At 33.8% G+C, this 15249-nt stretch overlaps 1 protein-coding gene across 1 annotated transcript in view; it reads left to right on the forward strand.

The window, feature by feature from the left end:
- The first annotated feature begins 340 nt into the window (after positions 1-340).
- Positions 341-15249, forward strand: part of LOC127065595 (glutamate-gated chloride channel-like) — a 70339-nt gene continuing 55430 nt past the window's right edge. Inside the window, 3 exon segments of the mRNA XM_050998142.1 lie at positions 341-522; positions 846-913; positions 9666-9778. Coding sequence (XP_050854099.1) covers positions 517-522; positions 846-913; positions 9666-9778 — 187 coding nt within the window. The 5' untranslated portion in view covers positions 341-516.

Below are 15249 nucleotides of genomic sequence, written 5' to 3' on the forward strand. Positions count from 1 at the left end.
CGCTGATAGTTATCCCACCTGTTCTTTTTCTTTCTCACGACGAGTTCTACTTCTTTTTTTCTCTTTTTCATTCTTTTTTCAAGTTAATCCTTTTTGATTAATTCTCGATTAATTTCCTATTTTCCAAATTAACTTTCTATTCTTCTCTTTTCTTTTTTGCAATTTTACAATTTACTCGAATTACAAATTCGAAGAGGTCAAAGAATCTCCGTTGTCAAGAATTCTGGATTTCTTTGTAAAATTTTTGAACGATCTCTTTAAATCTTTCCTGACAATTCTCTTGGCAGTAAGAGATCACGACGCGTTTATAGATAGGTGTCGTTATAGAAGGTATTTCTATCGTCTGATTTATATGTGTGCGGGTCGTATATGAACGTATGTAACTAGTTTAAACATGTCAGAAAGTCACGGAAGGAGAAGACAGATACGTTCAGTAAGCCGCGAGACAAGTGTCATACCAACGAAATTCAAGAATTTCACATTGGCGAATTTCTCACGTCTACTATTTCTGTTTCCATGATGGTAAAAATGAAAAGAGAAGAAAGCAAAAAAGAGAAAAAAGAAAAATATTTTTCCAAGAAACTTTACCTTTACCAATTAACAATTTAATTTCTCTATTTAATTATTACGATATACGATAATTATAACAATATGAGATTTAATTATTATACGATGCACATCGTTGATAATCATTCGATGTCGATTACGCTATAATACAAAATAAATAATAAAATATTTCCCATCGTTTTTATGTTTTCTTTAAAAAAAGAAAGAAAAAGAAAAAAAAAGAAAAGAATCGTAATGAAAACGTTTACCGAAGGAAAGAAATTTTTTTCTGATTTCAGGCCGCCGCGATGTGGCCTGGAGTATTACTTCTACTACTGTTACTAGCAGTCCTGCTGCATCCATCAAGGTGAGTTCATTTGAAATTCCTTTTTGTTGATTAACTTTTTTTTTTCTTTCTCTCTCTTCTCTTTTTCCTTTCTTTCTTTCGTTATCTTCGCAATCGATGTATCATTTTTTTCAAATATATTCGACGAGAGACCTTGGTCTGTCAAGGACATCGCGTATGGAATGATATAACAAATTCGCTATTGGAACGGCGTCAAAAACCTCGATGGCGTAACGCCAATTACATTTTTCCATCGTTTCTGAAGCGTCGAGAGATCTCATAAGAGATTCCACCAATTCGATTGACCTTATCGATTATGTACATATCTATCGCGATATCATCGAAACGATAACGAACGTTTGGATGATTGTGTTTTTCGCGAAAAAGAAAGACAAAGGGAAGGAGAAAGAGAAAGAGAGAGAGAGAGAGAGAGAGAAAGAGAGAGATAAAATTGAGAGAAAAATGAAACGAGAGAGGATATTTTCAGCTCGATAAAAATTATCATGTTTACACGGGAAAAAGAATGTATCGTTCATATAAACAAATCGTTTCTTCGTATTTATAATTGAAATTTTTCAACTATAAATAGTTAATATCTTTTTACGATAGGTATTAACTAACGTTTCACGTTTTACTTTTTAATAAATAGTATTTCCAAGTATCGCAGAAAAATATATTATTTATAAGCACTTATATATAACACGTTTACACGTATTTTTACACGGACACATTCACTTTATATTTTTGTACTATACGTACGTAAATTCTATTTGTCTACTACACGTACGTAAATTATAAACTTTACGTTTATTCGTTAAAGTCGGATTTTATAATGAGAAGAAAATAATTGTCAGGAGTTATTTATTCGAGTCGAACTCATACCAGAAACAGAGGAATTTCTATGTTATAATAGTCATGCACATTTCTTCTCTTGGCAGCTTCTTTGTGCGTCTATTAATATTCAACGTCCACTTATCGCCAAGCGCTTCTCAAGTATTATCCGTGTAATTTATATTTCCACTTTCAATTTTCTAATAAAATGCGAATTTCCATTGGAAAATTTCAAAAGAGCAGAATAATGGGCTACGCGATACAATTATTTTGTCCATTATACGATAGAATACAATGTATCTCACGATGGGAGGATATTAGTCTGGTACATACATATATACATATATACATACATAAAGGAAAAAAAATAGATACGCGATAGAATTTCTTTACTCGGGTAAGGGAAAGTTAACAAATTGCTTCTTAAAGCTTCCCAACGTTTTTTTCCGTCTGGAGAATCGCGATGCTGAGATAAAATGAGGAAGGAGAGAAATCGAAAGAACGTTTGTTGGATATGTCAGTAAATGATCACTTTTAAAAGAAGATTAAAACTTAAAAGCATATACATTATCGTTCTCGTAAAACGAACTGTCTTCCATGTAAGTAAGTAAGTAAGTAAGTAAGTAAGTCAGTCAGTAAATAAGTAAGTATATACATATGTATGGAAGTACCATGTATGAATGAATTTCATATAGACGCCTAACATTTTCTTGTTTTTTCTTTTCTTTTTTCTCTTAACTTTGTTTTTCCCAAAAACTCAATATTTACCGAAAACAACAATTTTGATATTGTTGTTAACGATAGTAACAATGCAAAATAAATTTCATTAACGTTTGTTGCCATCGTAAAATAGACAAAAAAAAGGAAATAAACAAACAAATAAATAAATCGATATCTCGAACCACCTTAATCGATCATCTATGTTATTTTCAGAGCTTTACTTTCGAAACTTAACAGATTTGTCAGGGATGACGGTAATCGACGAAATTGTTTACGTTGTTACGACCCGTGTGACGTCGTCCCGGCCGTCATTAAATGTATCAACCGAATCAAAAGAATATAAAGCACCTCTAGTAACTCTAGTATTTGTTCTTTTTGTTTACTTTTTGATGACTATCAAATAAAATCAATTTGATGATTCTGCGTCGGGTAATCTCGAAACAATGTTATCGAACGATAAATAAAAAATTGGATAGAGGGTTGCACGTATACACGATGATTGAATTACACGAAAAAATCCAGACGTCTTTACGGAAATGCAAATATGCATGCATAGAGAATCAGAGAAAATCGAAAGATTGAAAAGAAGGTGTGTGCATATAAATATATTATATACACATACACATATATACGTACATGTATACGTAGACTCGTATCTAGCCGTCGGTGATTTTCACTTTGCAATTAGCATCGGTTTTTACCTTGATATGCGAAAAAGCAAGCAAGAAAGCAGTTGCAGTTGCAGTTGCAGTTGCAGTTACAGTTGTAGTGGTAGTGTCGGTAGTTGCCATCGGGCATTCATTTGCAACTAATGACGAACCAGTAACATTCCTCGAGTATCGAGTAAAACTGACATCGACAAGATACATATGAGGTAGGAGATACGTTCTTCTGACTAGATAGATAAATGGCTACGAAGTAACGAGGTACGGTAGGTAGACGCTGATGCGATTCCCTCTTTGAAACCAACGACGATTATATGTTAACGCTACTACCGACTTTCGTATATTTCGATTCAGCAACGTACTCATGTAGTTCACTGTCGCTGTCAGATATATATATAAAAGTCTCACTTCGACCATACAATTTACGTGCTCACAATTTCTTTTTCTCTTTCCCTTTTTTGCATTTTTTCTCGTCTTTTTGTTTTGTTCTCTTTTTTCGTTTTTTTTCTCTCTCATTGGAATAACTTTAATTCGAACCGTCTGTAAAGTTTACAAGTATATAAAAAATTCAGTGTATGTATGTATGTATATATAGTATAATTATTTATCGTTTAATAGAACTTAGAACAAGTAAACATTTCGTAAAACACATTATTACGATCGCGGGACATTTGATCGGAATATCGATCAAATATCGATAGAAAAGAAACGACTTATCAATCGTCTGTCTCCGACGATTCGTCATCGATTTAAGAAAGCGATGAGATGTTCCGGCACGCGCTCTCGAGTTTTACATTTTCTCTTTTTCCTTTCTTTCTTTTTTCTTTTTCTTTTCCTCTTTTTCCTTTTTTCTTTTTTGTGTGTAATAAGGTTAAAAACGAGCTCAAGCGGCAATATTTTCACCTTTGGTCACAAAGCACAATGGTACTTCTCGATTCGAGGTCTTCGTGTCGAAGGATCGAACAGATGGAATGAGACCGAAGAATAGAGTAAGACAGAGAGAAATATAACGAGAGAAAGAGAAAGAAAAAGAAAGAGAGAGAGAGAGAGAGAAGAAGAAGAAGAAGAAGAAAAAGAAATTGAAGCGAACAAGACATAAAGGTGGAGCGTGAGGAGAGAAAGAGAGAGAAAGAGAAAGAGATATATATAGAGAAAGAGGGGTAGTTTCGAGATAGGGGGTTGGTGTGTTGGGGCCGGGAAACGGGGTTGAAATTTTAATACGCGAATAGAGATAAAGATGGAGGGTTGTATGTTGATGCCCATGGCGCCAAAGTCCGGGCAGGGGTGAAACAGCTTTGAATAGCCTCGGTCCGAGGCGCCTCTCCTAACTTACGGCGCACACCCTTCTCACTCTACTTCTCTTCCACCTACTACCGACCCTTCCTTCCTCTTCTTCTTCCCCTATCTCTCCTCCTCCTCCTCCTCCTCTTCCTCCTCCTCCTCCTCCTCTTCTTCTTCTTCTTCTTCTTCTTCTTCTTCTTCTGGAAGTTCAGAACGCGGCTTGCCACTACGGCTTGAGGGGAGGGAAGTTTTTCATTAGAGATCAGCCTGGAGCTACAGACTGGTTTAAATATTTCACCGGAACATCGTCAAGAATCGTGGCACGTAATAACAAAAAATCTAGGATGTCAGGGCAGCGCGAACTTTCAGCCAACACACCACACCCGCGCGTCTCTTCTTCGCGCGTCTACGCGAAAAAAAATGGAAGAGAAAGAGAAAGAGAAAGGAAACGAAACGAAACGAAACGGTATCGTGTCCTCGTTTTACCCCCTTCTCCCTCTATGAAAAAAAAGAAAATAATAAAACAAAGAGAAAAAAAAATATGACAAAAATATTCACTCCTCGAAATGATTCGAATCGGTTTTTCTCTTTTCTTTTTCTATTTTTTCCCTTTTATTTTTTGAATTCCGCGCTTCCCGTCTAACTATTTTTTACGGATTTGTTTTTGCGTTTTTTTTCGGATTTTTTGTTTTTTGTTTGTACCTTCAGGTTTGAAATTACGGGTGACTCGGCTAGAGTTACTCGGGCGTGGCTGCGATTATGGTCTTGGATCGAATAATCGCTTCGAAATAATTTCGTTCGATCAGCAGATATTTTCTTTTAACGAGAGGTTTAATGAGAGGTGAACGAATCTTAAGAAAAGAAAAAGAAAAAGTAATACACAGATACTCGTATCGATAAATACATCAGGATCTATTTGTTGAGTTTGATTACTGATTTTCCAATAGTTTATCATTTTTTGAGTATACTGATTTTTTTTTAATTCTCTTATCATTCATAAATATAAATGCATAAATATAAAATATTTCCTTTGAATAATATTACGAGAAATGAAGGAATATAAATCTGTAATTTTACTTTAATTAAAAGAAGAAAAAAAAAAGAAATATATATATATATATATATATATTAAATAATTTATAATAATCTTTTACATTCGCGAATAACGCGCCTAAGTAATTACAGAAGTTACTTTCTAATTAAAATGTATATTATAATTCGAACAAATTTTTCATCATCTCATTTTACTTTCCGTGACGTATTTCACTAATACATTTTAATCGATTTAATTTAAGTGTCGCTTATTCGACGATCTCGATACAGTGTTTCGTATAGATACGAAACGAGATTTGAAGGGAGGACGAAATAAATAAACGTGAAATAATTAAAAGTTTTTTCTCGTTCATTCAATGACGTCACCTATTTCTCTCTCTCTCTTTTTCTTTCTCTTTCTATTTCTTTACCCCCGCCCACTTGATGCAGAGAAACTCGTTCGTAAACTCCATAAAGAAAGATAGTTTTTTTCTTTTAAATTCGAATCGAACGATTCTATCCGAAGAATATATAAAAAACATTAATTATATCTCGCAGGATACGTAATGCGATGGATGATCATACATATACTGTTCACTTTTCTTTAACAAAGAAGAAACGAAAGATTTTTTCAATTGAATAAATCAGCCTTGATCCTTACATGCGTTCGATTACTTAAAATCAAAAGGAAAAAAAGAAAGAAAAAAAATAAATAAATAAAAAAGAAGGAAAGAATTGATTTCACTCTTCTCACCTATCGACGAACATACCAACAACGTTACCATGCATATTATACGTATAAATTACGTTTACATACATATATTACATAGATATATTACATACATTATGTACACGTACAAGTACGTGTAGGAATATGTGTGTGTGTGTAAGTGTTAAGGGATGAGTATCGACGAAACGAGCGATAGATATCTTTTTAATATACACCCTTCTTTGGAAGAGAAAATGTTTCGAAAGTTTACAAAAGGATCCAGGTCAGGTCAGCTGCTGGATCATCATCGTCGTGTTTTCCGTTGACAACGTTTCGGCTCGACCAAGTTCACTCGTTATTCCTTCTGACGTGATCAAAGATCATGACTTGGTAGATTCTGTCGTTGTGCAATCAATCATCCCAACAAAGCTTTGAAATTTTCAACAAGGATACGAAAGTTTGAGAAAGATAGAGATAGATAGAGTGAGAGAGAGAGAGAGAGAGGGAGGGAGATTGTTGGAAGGAAAAAGGATAGATGAAGAGTGAGGAGATGAGAAGAGATAGAATGAAAGAAAGAAATGAGGTAGTTTTGATATATACCCAAAGAGGGTGATGCATTATTCCGTAATAACTCCGAATACTCGATGGTTATGCCTGAATCTTTTGTAATCTCGAATCAAAACGTAAGTGGAGATGTTACTCGTGGTAATTCAACCGAATTGCGATTTAAATTCTATTGTAAAAGAGGAATATTCTTCGGGATATATATATATATATATATATGTGTGTGTGTGTGTGTATGTATATATAAAAACGAGAAATGGGAGAAGGAAGAGAGGTCTGTGATCTTGACCGGAAGAAACTCGTCGTAGAAGGGTGTATTTTCAAGAGTATCCTTCAACGTGATTGGTACTCTCAGACGATGAATTTCGTGGCAATTTCATGGAAGATGGATTCTCTTTCTCTCTCTCTTTCTTTCTCTTTCTCTCTATCTCTCTATCTATCTCTATCTATCATCGATATTAATCTCCCTCCGTCTCTATCTCTCTCTCTCGCTCTCTCTTTATTATCGGTCGCGTGCGATCTTCCTCGTTCTCCTCGTACAGAGAAGTTAATTAGAATCTCTTTCGGGAATTTCAGATATAATATCGCTTTAATCGCTTCGAGCTATGGATACGAGCGAATAATTACAGATCGGATCTTCAACGTTTAAATGGTAGACGGATGAATTTATTTTCCCGAGTAAATAAATACTTAGTTAGTTAGTTACTATTTCTAGTTCGGTATTATTTTCTTAGTGTATTTTGTGTGATAGTGAGGAACAACGAGAAGAAGATGGGGGTGGGATTCGAGGGTGAGGATGGGACACGAAGAAAATCAGATACCACGGAGACTAGAAGATTTACGAGATTTACACCCCTTTTGTTAGTTCTCCAAAATGAAGTTAACTCCAGATCACATCTTACGAATTTAGAAAGGTTCCTCTAGGTATAAAGGGATCTCACGAGGGGATACACCGATCCCTAAAAAGGGATATCGCGTGTACGTGTAAAGGATTCCAATTTTCTAAGACGTAAACGACGGGAGATTTTATTATCGATACGCGTATAAGATGTCCAATGTAACAGGGGAACGGAAAAATTTCATTCTTTTTCTATTTTTCTTTTTTTTTTTCAAAGCACAACGATCTATTCGAGACACTTTTCTCATATTAACGATAAATCTCGTATAAAACTTTCTTATATTTATTAATCAACGTGTAAAACCGATTCATCGTAATTTATTTTCGATCTATCAAAGAACGGCAAAGAACGAGGACCTCGTTGGTAGTTTGCGAATAAAAAAAGGAAAACATGATAGGTCGAGATTTTTCAATCAACGTTGCTACCTAAAGAGAAAGAGAGAAAGAGAGAGAGATAGACAGAGAAAGACAGTGAAGTAGAGAGAGATTGAGAGAGATAGATAGGAGAAAGAGAGAGAGAGAAAGAGAGAGAGAGAGTTTCATCTCAATAATTACCCGAACGCAGAGTACCGAGGAACGCGTTCGCGTAGTATTCCTATGCACCCTGTGATTAAAGTTAAAATTGTCGTCGGTGTTGGTAGCATTCAAGACCATTTCGTGCTTCTTTCTCATCAAGATGATATAGGAGAGTCTCTGCTTAAGTGAAAGAAAGAGAGAGAGAGAGAGAACGAAGAGAGGAGCATCGCGAGGCAACTTCGAATACGGACTGGAGCACTCAGCCAACCAAGTTCCTGCTTCTTCTTCTTCTTCGTCTTCTTTTTCTTTTTTCTTTTTTTCTGCCCGTTTTTTGGCCGTTTCGTGCGCATTTTCTTGTCCCTTTGAAGGACGAGAGTTAAATCGAAAAGCATTACGACATTTCGACGAAATTCCATTTTCATTGGAATCGGTTCCAATGAAAATGGATTCGTTTATTATCGAAAATTACGATGGTTAAACGAGATAGTTATTTTTATGTATTCATAGATTTATTTATTTATTTTTTTTAATTAAATTCGATGCATTTGTCAAACGCATTGATTCTCCTTTCCATCAATATGTTTTCTACGTATGAAAAGCAAAGTACAGCAGAGATTTTATTTTTCGTAATCGATGAAATATTTGTGCGAATGATTTGAAACAACTTTTAAATTTGCGATGGCCATAAATAAATGAATAAATAAATAAAAATGATGGATGTAAAAATGCGGGCACATTCAAACATCGGGGCATAATAGGAAAGGTCAATAATGAAATAAATATATCGAAAATAAAAACTCACTCCTCTATCTCGCTATTTTCGTAACAGTGATCAAATAGGTCACAAGTGATCGAATCGATGTTACAAGTTATGATTTATATGCAATTTTCATTTGCATCAATCATCTGTCTACAAAATCGTACACTCGTATATCCATCATTTAATTAATATTTTAAATAAAATTCGAAGAGTTTCGATATATTACTTACTTAGTTAAAATAACCATTATGGTTCCTATCTCTAGATTAGGTTCTTTTGAAATATTCTCTTCCTAGGATCCGAATGTCTCCATTTTTTTTTTAGATTCTAGGGGATTGAACCTAAGTACCTATAAATTTCGTTTACTTAGGTCGGTAATTCGAGAAGCATTAAAGGGAGATAAGAAGTTTAGCCATTGTTTATAGCATCAAGTTTAACGATATCGCTGGCAACCAGCGATACAGATTTATATTCTTTGAAAATTCAAAATTTTATAATACGATTTATAACATTTTATAACGTTGAACTATATGACTTTACATGGCAAATTGTTGGACTATAAAAAGAAAAGAAAAAAAAAAAAGAATGAATTTGGCTTCGAAAACTTTTCCCTCCACTTGACCTGCAAAAGAAAAAACAGAAAATAGTTCGCTCTATATGATGATACTCTTCGTATTAGACAATTTGTAAAAAAAATTTTCTTCATAGATATATATATATACACACATAGGGAGAGAGAGAGAGAGAGAGAGGGGGACGAAGAAACTCAAATTTAAAAATATTCATTTTTGTTTCAGATGCTCGCAGGTAAAAGTGAATTATCGAGAGAAGGAAAAGCAGGTGTTGGACAACATCTTAGGGCCAGGAAGATACGACGCGCGTATCCGGCCGAGCGGGGAAAATGGAACAGGTGAATATAGAGTATCTCCATTTCTACACAAACACCTTCCTATTTTTCCATATATTTGTCGAACAGTGTAATATTATAATACTAAGACTTACACATCGAGAAACCGTAAATAAAAACGCGTTGATAGTGCAGTGCGGGCATAGGAATGAAAATCTCAACGAAGAAAGAAAATTGCAAGGAAATTCTCGATATGATACGATAAACGAGAACGGATCATCGATTAGAGAGCAAATAAAAAAAATTAACGAGAATAAGGAGGATTATGAAAAACCAAAAAAAGAAAAGAAAGAAAAAAGAACGAAAAAAAGGAAAACGAAAACACGACGAAAAAAAAAATGGAACGAAATGAAAAATACGAGAGAAAAAAGAAAACGGAAAGAACCCCGTACCCCTGTTACCCCCCTGCACCCCCACCAGCCCCGCCCACCGCCACCGATCGCTCTTCGAAAGCTTTTATTATATCGATACGTCGAGAGTATTCATCGAGAGTATATAAAAATAAAAAATAAAAAAGAATAAATAAATCCAAATAAATAGAGAAAAAAGGGACAACGAAGGGAAAAAAAAAGAAAAAAATATATATATTTATACAAAAGAAAAATCTGATTCTTGATTTTTCGATGTTTGCGATCTATCTATCTATCCATTTATATATATATATCTGATTTATCTTTTTATATCCAGCGATTTAGATATTTATGTGTAATATACTTAACTTACAACTATCAAATTTTTATTTTTCCTCGAAAAATTCTAGAAAAGTATTTTTCTAGGATAACATTTTTAGAGGACGTTACGTACTGGGCGGCGCAATTTCGCGAATACCACGATATTCGTATCGTTCAAAGGAAACTTACAGCTTTTTCCGTAACTGGTCCATAAACCTCCTCTCTCTTCTCTCTTCACCCTACCTTATCCATGCACTTCGAGACCGTCGATTCCCGCCCACACTTTTTTCCCTTCCTTTATCTATTTATCTATCCTTCTATCGCTTCGTATAAAATCTACCCCCTGTAGATTTCGTATAAAGCGAGCTTTTACGCTAGACCAAGGCTATACCCGGAAAAACGGACGATGCATCGAAACGCACTGATAGAATTGTTTCTATTTTTATTTTTACCCCAAGTCATTTCTATTTTCACTCTAGTTCCGCTCTTCGAAATTCTCTTTCTTCTATATAAACGATTTGTATCCTACTCTCTCTTTCTCGATTTGAAAAAAGAAAAAAAAAGAGAAAAAAAAAGAGAGAAAGAAAGAACTTTGAGATCGAACAGAACTAACTTTTTAATTACGTTATCCATTTGTAGCATCGAGAATATTCGTACATTTTTTTTTTGATATTTTCGACATATCGGGATATCCCATTTGCGAAAGAATTTATTTCTTCTTTACGAGAAATCCCCGAGCTTTTACAACGTCATACGTTTCTTTTGTATCCTTTTAAATTGTTTATCTTTTAAATTGTTTATTTTAAATTTCTTTATCATTCTCGTTCGTCGATATGATCTTCGATTTTATACTACTTTATTGTCTATAATGAATATGACGATTTAATTACGATAAGCTCTTTTTTTGGATTCGTTCCTGCACGTACGTCATATTTCCTCTTTCAAAAATTCATACAAATCGAAATGCTTCAAAAAAAAAGAAGGAAAATGAAAAAAAAAAAAAAATAGAGAAAGCAAAAAAGAAAACAAACACGATCGATTAGAATTAATCCAAAAGATTTATAAAAAAACGCATCGAGCAACATATTTTATAATCCTCAGCAAATCAAAAAATTTCAAAATATAAACTCTTTTGTCCTTTTTATAAAAACGAATTCGATCCTTAGATTAGAAATTTCGTCGTTTAATTTAAAAATAGAGTCGAGAAGGGGAAAGGTAAGATACGCGTTATGGGAGATCAAAGTATTTTCTGTCTTTTTTTTTTGTTTCTTATTTCTTTCTTTCGGTTTCTTTTTCTTTTTTTTTTTTTTGCTTTTTTCTTCGTGAAATCTTCAAGAGGCCTTATTTCTTATTACGACCGCGCGAAAAAAAGATTTTAACTATAACGAATGCGCGCATGTCGGATGATGCGCCCTAGGATTGAGGATTTTCCGTGGAAAAGATCGCGAAATCTCCGGCTTTCGTAGGGTTGGTCCTTTCAAAGAAATAACCTGCATGTAGTAATACGAACGTTATATACATACGTCGATGCTTCCGCATCATTGTCGTGCCAAGCACAGAATGAATAGCTCTCTTCTTCGCAGCTGGTGACCATGACACATAAGACGCAAATAACACACAGAAAGAGAAAGAGAGAGTAAAAGAGAGAGAGAGAGAGAGGGAGAGAGAGAGAGAGAGAGAGAGAAAGAGAGAGTGAGTGAGAAAGAAAGTGTAAACGTAAGCGTAAGTGTAAGTGTAAGTGTGTGTGTATACGTAGGGGTAGAAGAGGGTAGAATGGAGGAAGGGAGTGTATGTGTTTAAGAAAGATAAAGCTCGTAATGACGCAACGTGTAAATTAGAATATATCTTGTCGTGAAAAATCATTAAAACATTTCTTAATAACTGATATATGTGTATGTGTGGGTATTTCGTAGAATTGTTAAAGAAAAATCACGATGAAAGGAACGTTCGAAGTACGATATTTAATGAAAGGAACTTTCATTAATTTCAAAGCATCATCAGCGATGCCAAAGTTAAAGAAAAAACGATGTAGTAGTTAGTTTCGACTCAGGTTTTCTTTATCGTCCATTCGCGTTTATAAAATTTTAGAAATATATTTCTCGAAGGATACGGTCGATTAGTTTCTGTATTTTCGAGTATTAACGTAGGTACTTACTCGGATTAATTGCAGATTTAAATTATATTTTTATTTCCTTTTGTATTTGTTCTTTTCTTTTTCTTTTCTCTCTTTCTTTCTCTCGATCGATTTCTCGCTGATTTATCTCGAATGACAATGAGGAACATTTTGATCGATATTAATTCGTTATTAAACGTTGATCCGATAAAAATGAGAGAGAAAGAAATAGAAAGAAGGAAACAGAGAAAGAGAGAGGAAGATCGATAAGAAAATAATTCCTAAAAGAGCTAGACACCGTGGTATCGTTCGAAAAATGATGAATCGTGCATTTTTTATCGGGATGATTTACATTTATGTACATTGCAAATCGTTTATAAACAATGCACTACTCTTCCTACCTTCGACGACGACGATCGTGGTAGAGGAGCAATGAAAAGCGGAGAAGTAGGGGGTCGAAAGAAGAGCTTGTTCTAACTGAAGAGTCATCGCAATTTGTGTACTTCGCGCGTCCTACGACGAACTTGCGCCGTCCAACGTGTTTAGGTATCGATTGCATCCTATAAACGATCTATACCAAACTGGTTCAAAATTAAATAGGATTCGAAAATCTATATAAGATTTTCCTTTTTTGTGCTCGCGTGGTATAAATTTTTCTTTGATTTGTTTGACTTGTGTTTGACTTGTTGACGAGACAAGAGAAGGTTTCATTAACCTTCTTCCATTTCTATTTCTTTTTCTCTCTTTTTTTTTTTTCATCTTACCGCTTTCTTTTACTTTTCTTTTTATATGACTTTACTTACTGTTCTCTCTTCTCTATATACTATATATAAATTTTTTTCTTCTCTGTTAATTATTAATTCTAAAGCAACTTATAATTACTTTTTTCTTTTTTCGTTTCCTCAAGACGCAAAATAAAATATTTTTTTACTATATTTCTAATATTTTCTACGTGCGAATATGTACGAGTCAGATTTCCCCTATCCATCCTTACCCTCTATCCCATTGACACCTCATCCACTTCCACCCTTCTTTACTATCCCTTTGCTACTCTATTTTTTGCGTTGTCATCGATAAATTTTCAGAACCCTGTGTACGCATTACGTATATACGTATATACATACGTACGTATGTATATATTAGTGCATCAAAAAAAAAAGATTTTATAAGTTGGATAATAGGAACAATGGAACAAAACGACAAATGTTGTTTCTTTGTTAAATGAATGAAGATCATCCTGAAGGAAAGATCGTCAAAAAGAATACAAAGAATAAAAAAATAAAAAAATAGAAAACAAAGAAAAGAAAAATAAGGAAAATAAAATACTTGTTCGTTCGAATCATATGATAGAACGAAATATCGAATGAATGCAATAATTATAATTATTTTTCTAACTATTTTCGATTGAAAATTAATCTTTCAGAGGTTCTCGCTCGCACCATATATTTACTCATTTTTTTTTTTAATATATATAACTACGTATTTTTGCATACTGCTTTCTTTCTCGTACAAACATGTGTATATATATATATATATATATATATATATATATATATATATATACACATAAGTACGACCACCAAAATTAGGTTTAATAAACATCATCGTCCCTACCAACATTAATGATCGTCAACTCTCTGCTACTTTCTTACAGACTGCCCTCAATTTTTCTTTTTTCTTATTTTTTTCTTCATTTTCCTTTCTTTCTGTCTTTCTTTATTCATTAGCATTCATTTTCATAATTTGTTGGTTGCCTGTCAATTCTAGAATTCTAGGTCATACCATCCCCACTGTCCTTGACACCGTTTAGGTATTACTTAACTTGTATGTACCCAGAAGTACTTTTGCATCGCATTCCTCTTCCTAAATTTCATGCCTCGTTAACTTTCCGTTGATCTTTTAATTTTCTTATAATTTTCTTTTGATTATCTTTTCTTTCCTTTTCTTTTCTTTTCTTTACTTTACTTTAGTTTACTTTACTTTACTCTTCTTCTTTTTTCTTTACTTTGGCTTTCATTTCGTTTCATCCATGAAACCAAAAAAAAAGAAAGAAAATATCTCCCCTTATTTCAGACGGACGAACGACGAGCATATCGAGTTGTATATGCGTATAAGATGTGCCTTTTATTTTTGGAAGGGAGGGTTTTTACCATAACACAATTTCGATTTCATTATTTTATTCACGATATTATTCTTGCCTTTTTATTATACGATCGATATCGATGTCTGACAATTTTTACTCGTTCATCCTTAATCCCCCTCGACCTTATTCACTTGCTCGTCTTCGAAGCAACGAAATGAGTCATGTTTTTTGTTTTTTTCTTTCTTTCTTTCTTTCTTTTTTTTTTTTTTAATTTGTTCGAACGAGAGCCATAAGTAGGGAGATGCGATTAATCAATTAGATTTGTATTACAGAGAACACACACGAGTCTCAGGTAACGATCATTTAGAAATATTTTCTGAATGCTTTAAACACAGTTATGCCATATATATATATATATATATATATATATATATATATATATATATATATATATATATATTATATACACATTTAACGATCGCTAGTCTCGATCGAAAATTTTTTTTTTATTAAATTACCATAAGTTCTTGCATGTACCCTACCAATATATAAAATGATCCGGTCCAGCCCCGACCCCCTGGCCCTCAGCCCCCCTAAACCCTTCTTA

The sequence above is a fragment of the Vespula vulgaris genome, chromosome 8 (assembly GCF_905475345.1).
Source record: "Vespula vulgaris chromosome 8, iyVesVulg1.1, whole genome shotgun sequence".
Taxonomy (NCBI): domain Eukaryota; kingdom Metazoa; phylum Arthropoda; class Insecta; order Hymenoptera; family Vespidae; genus Vespula; species Vespula vulgaris.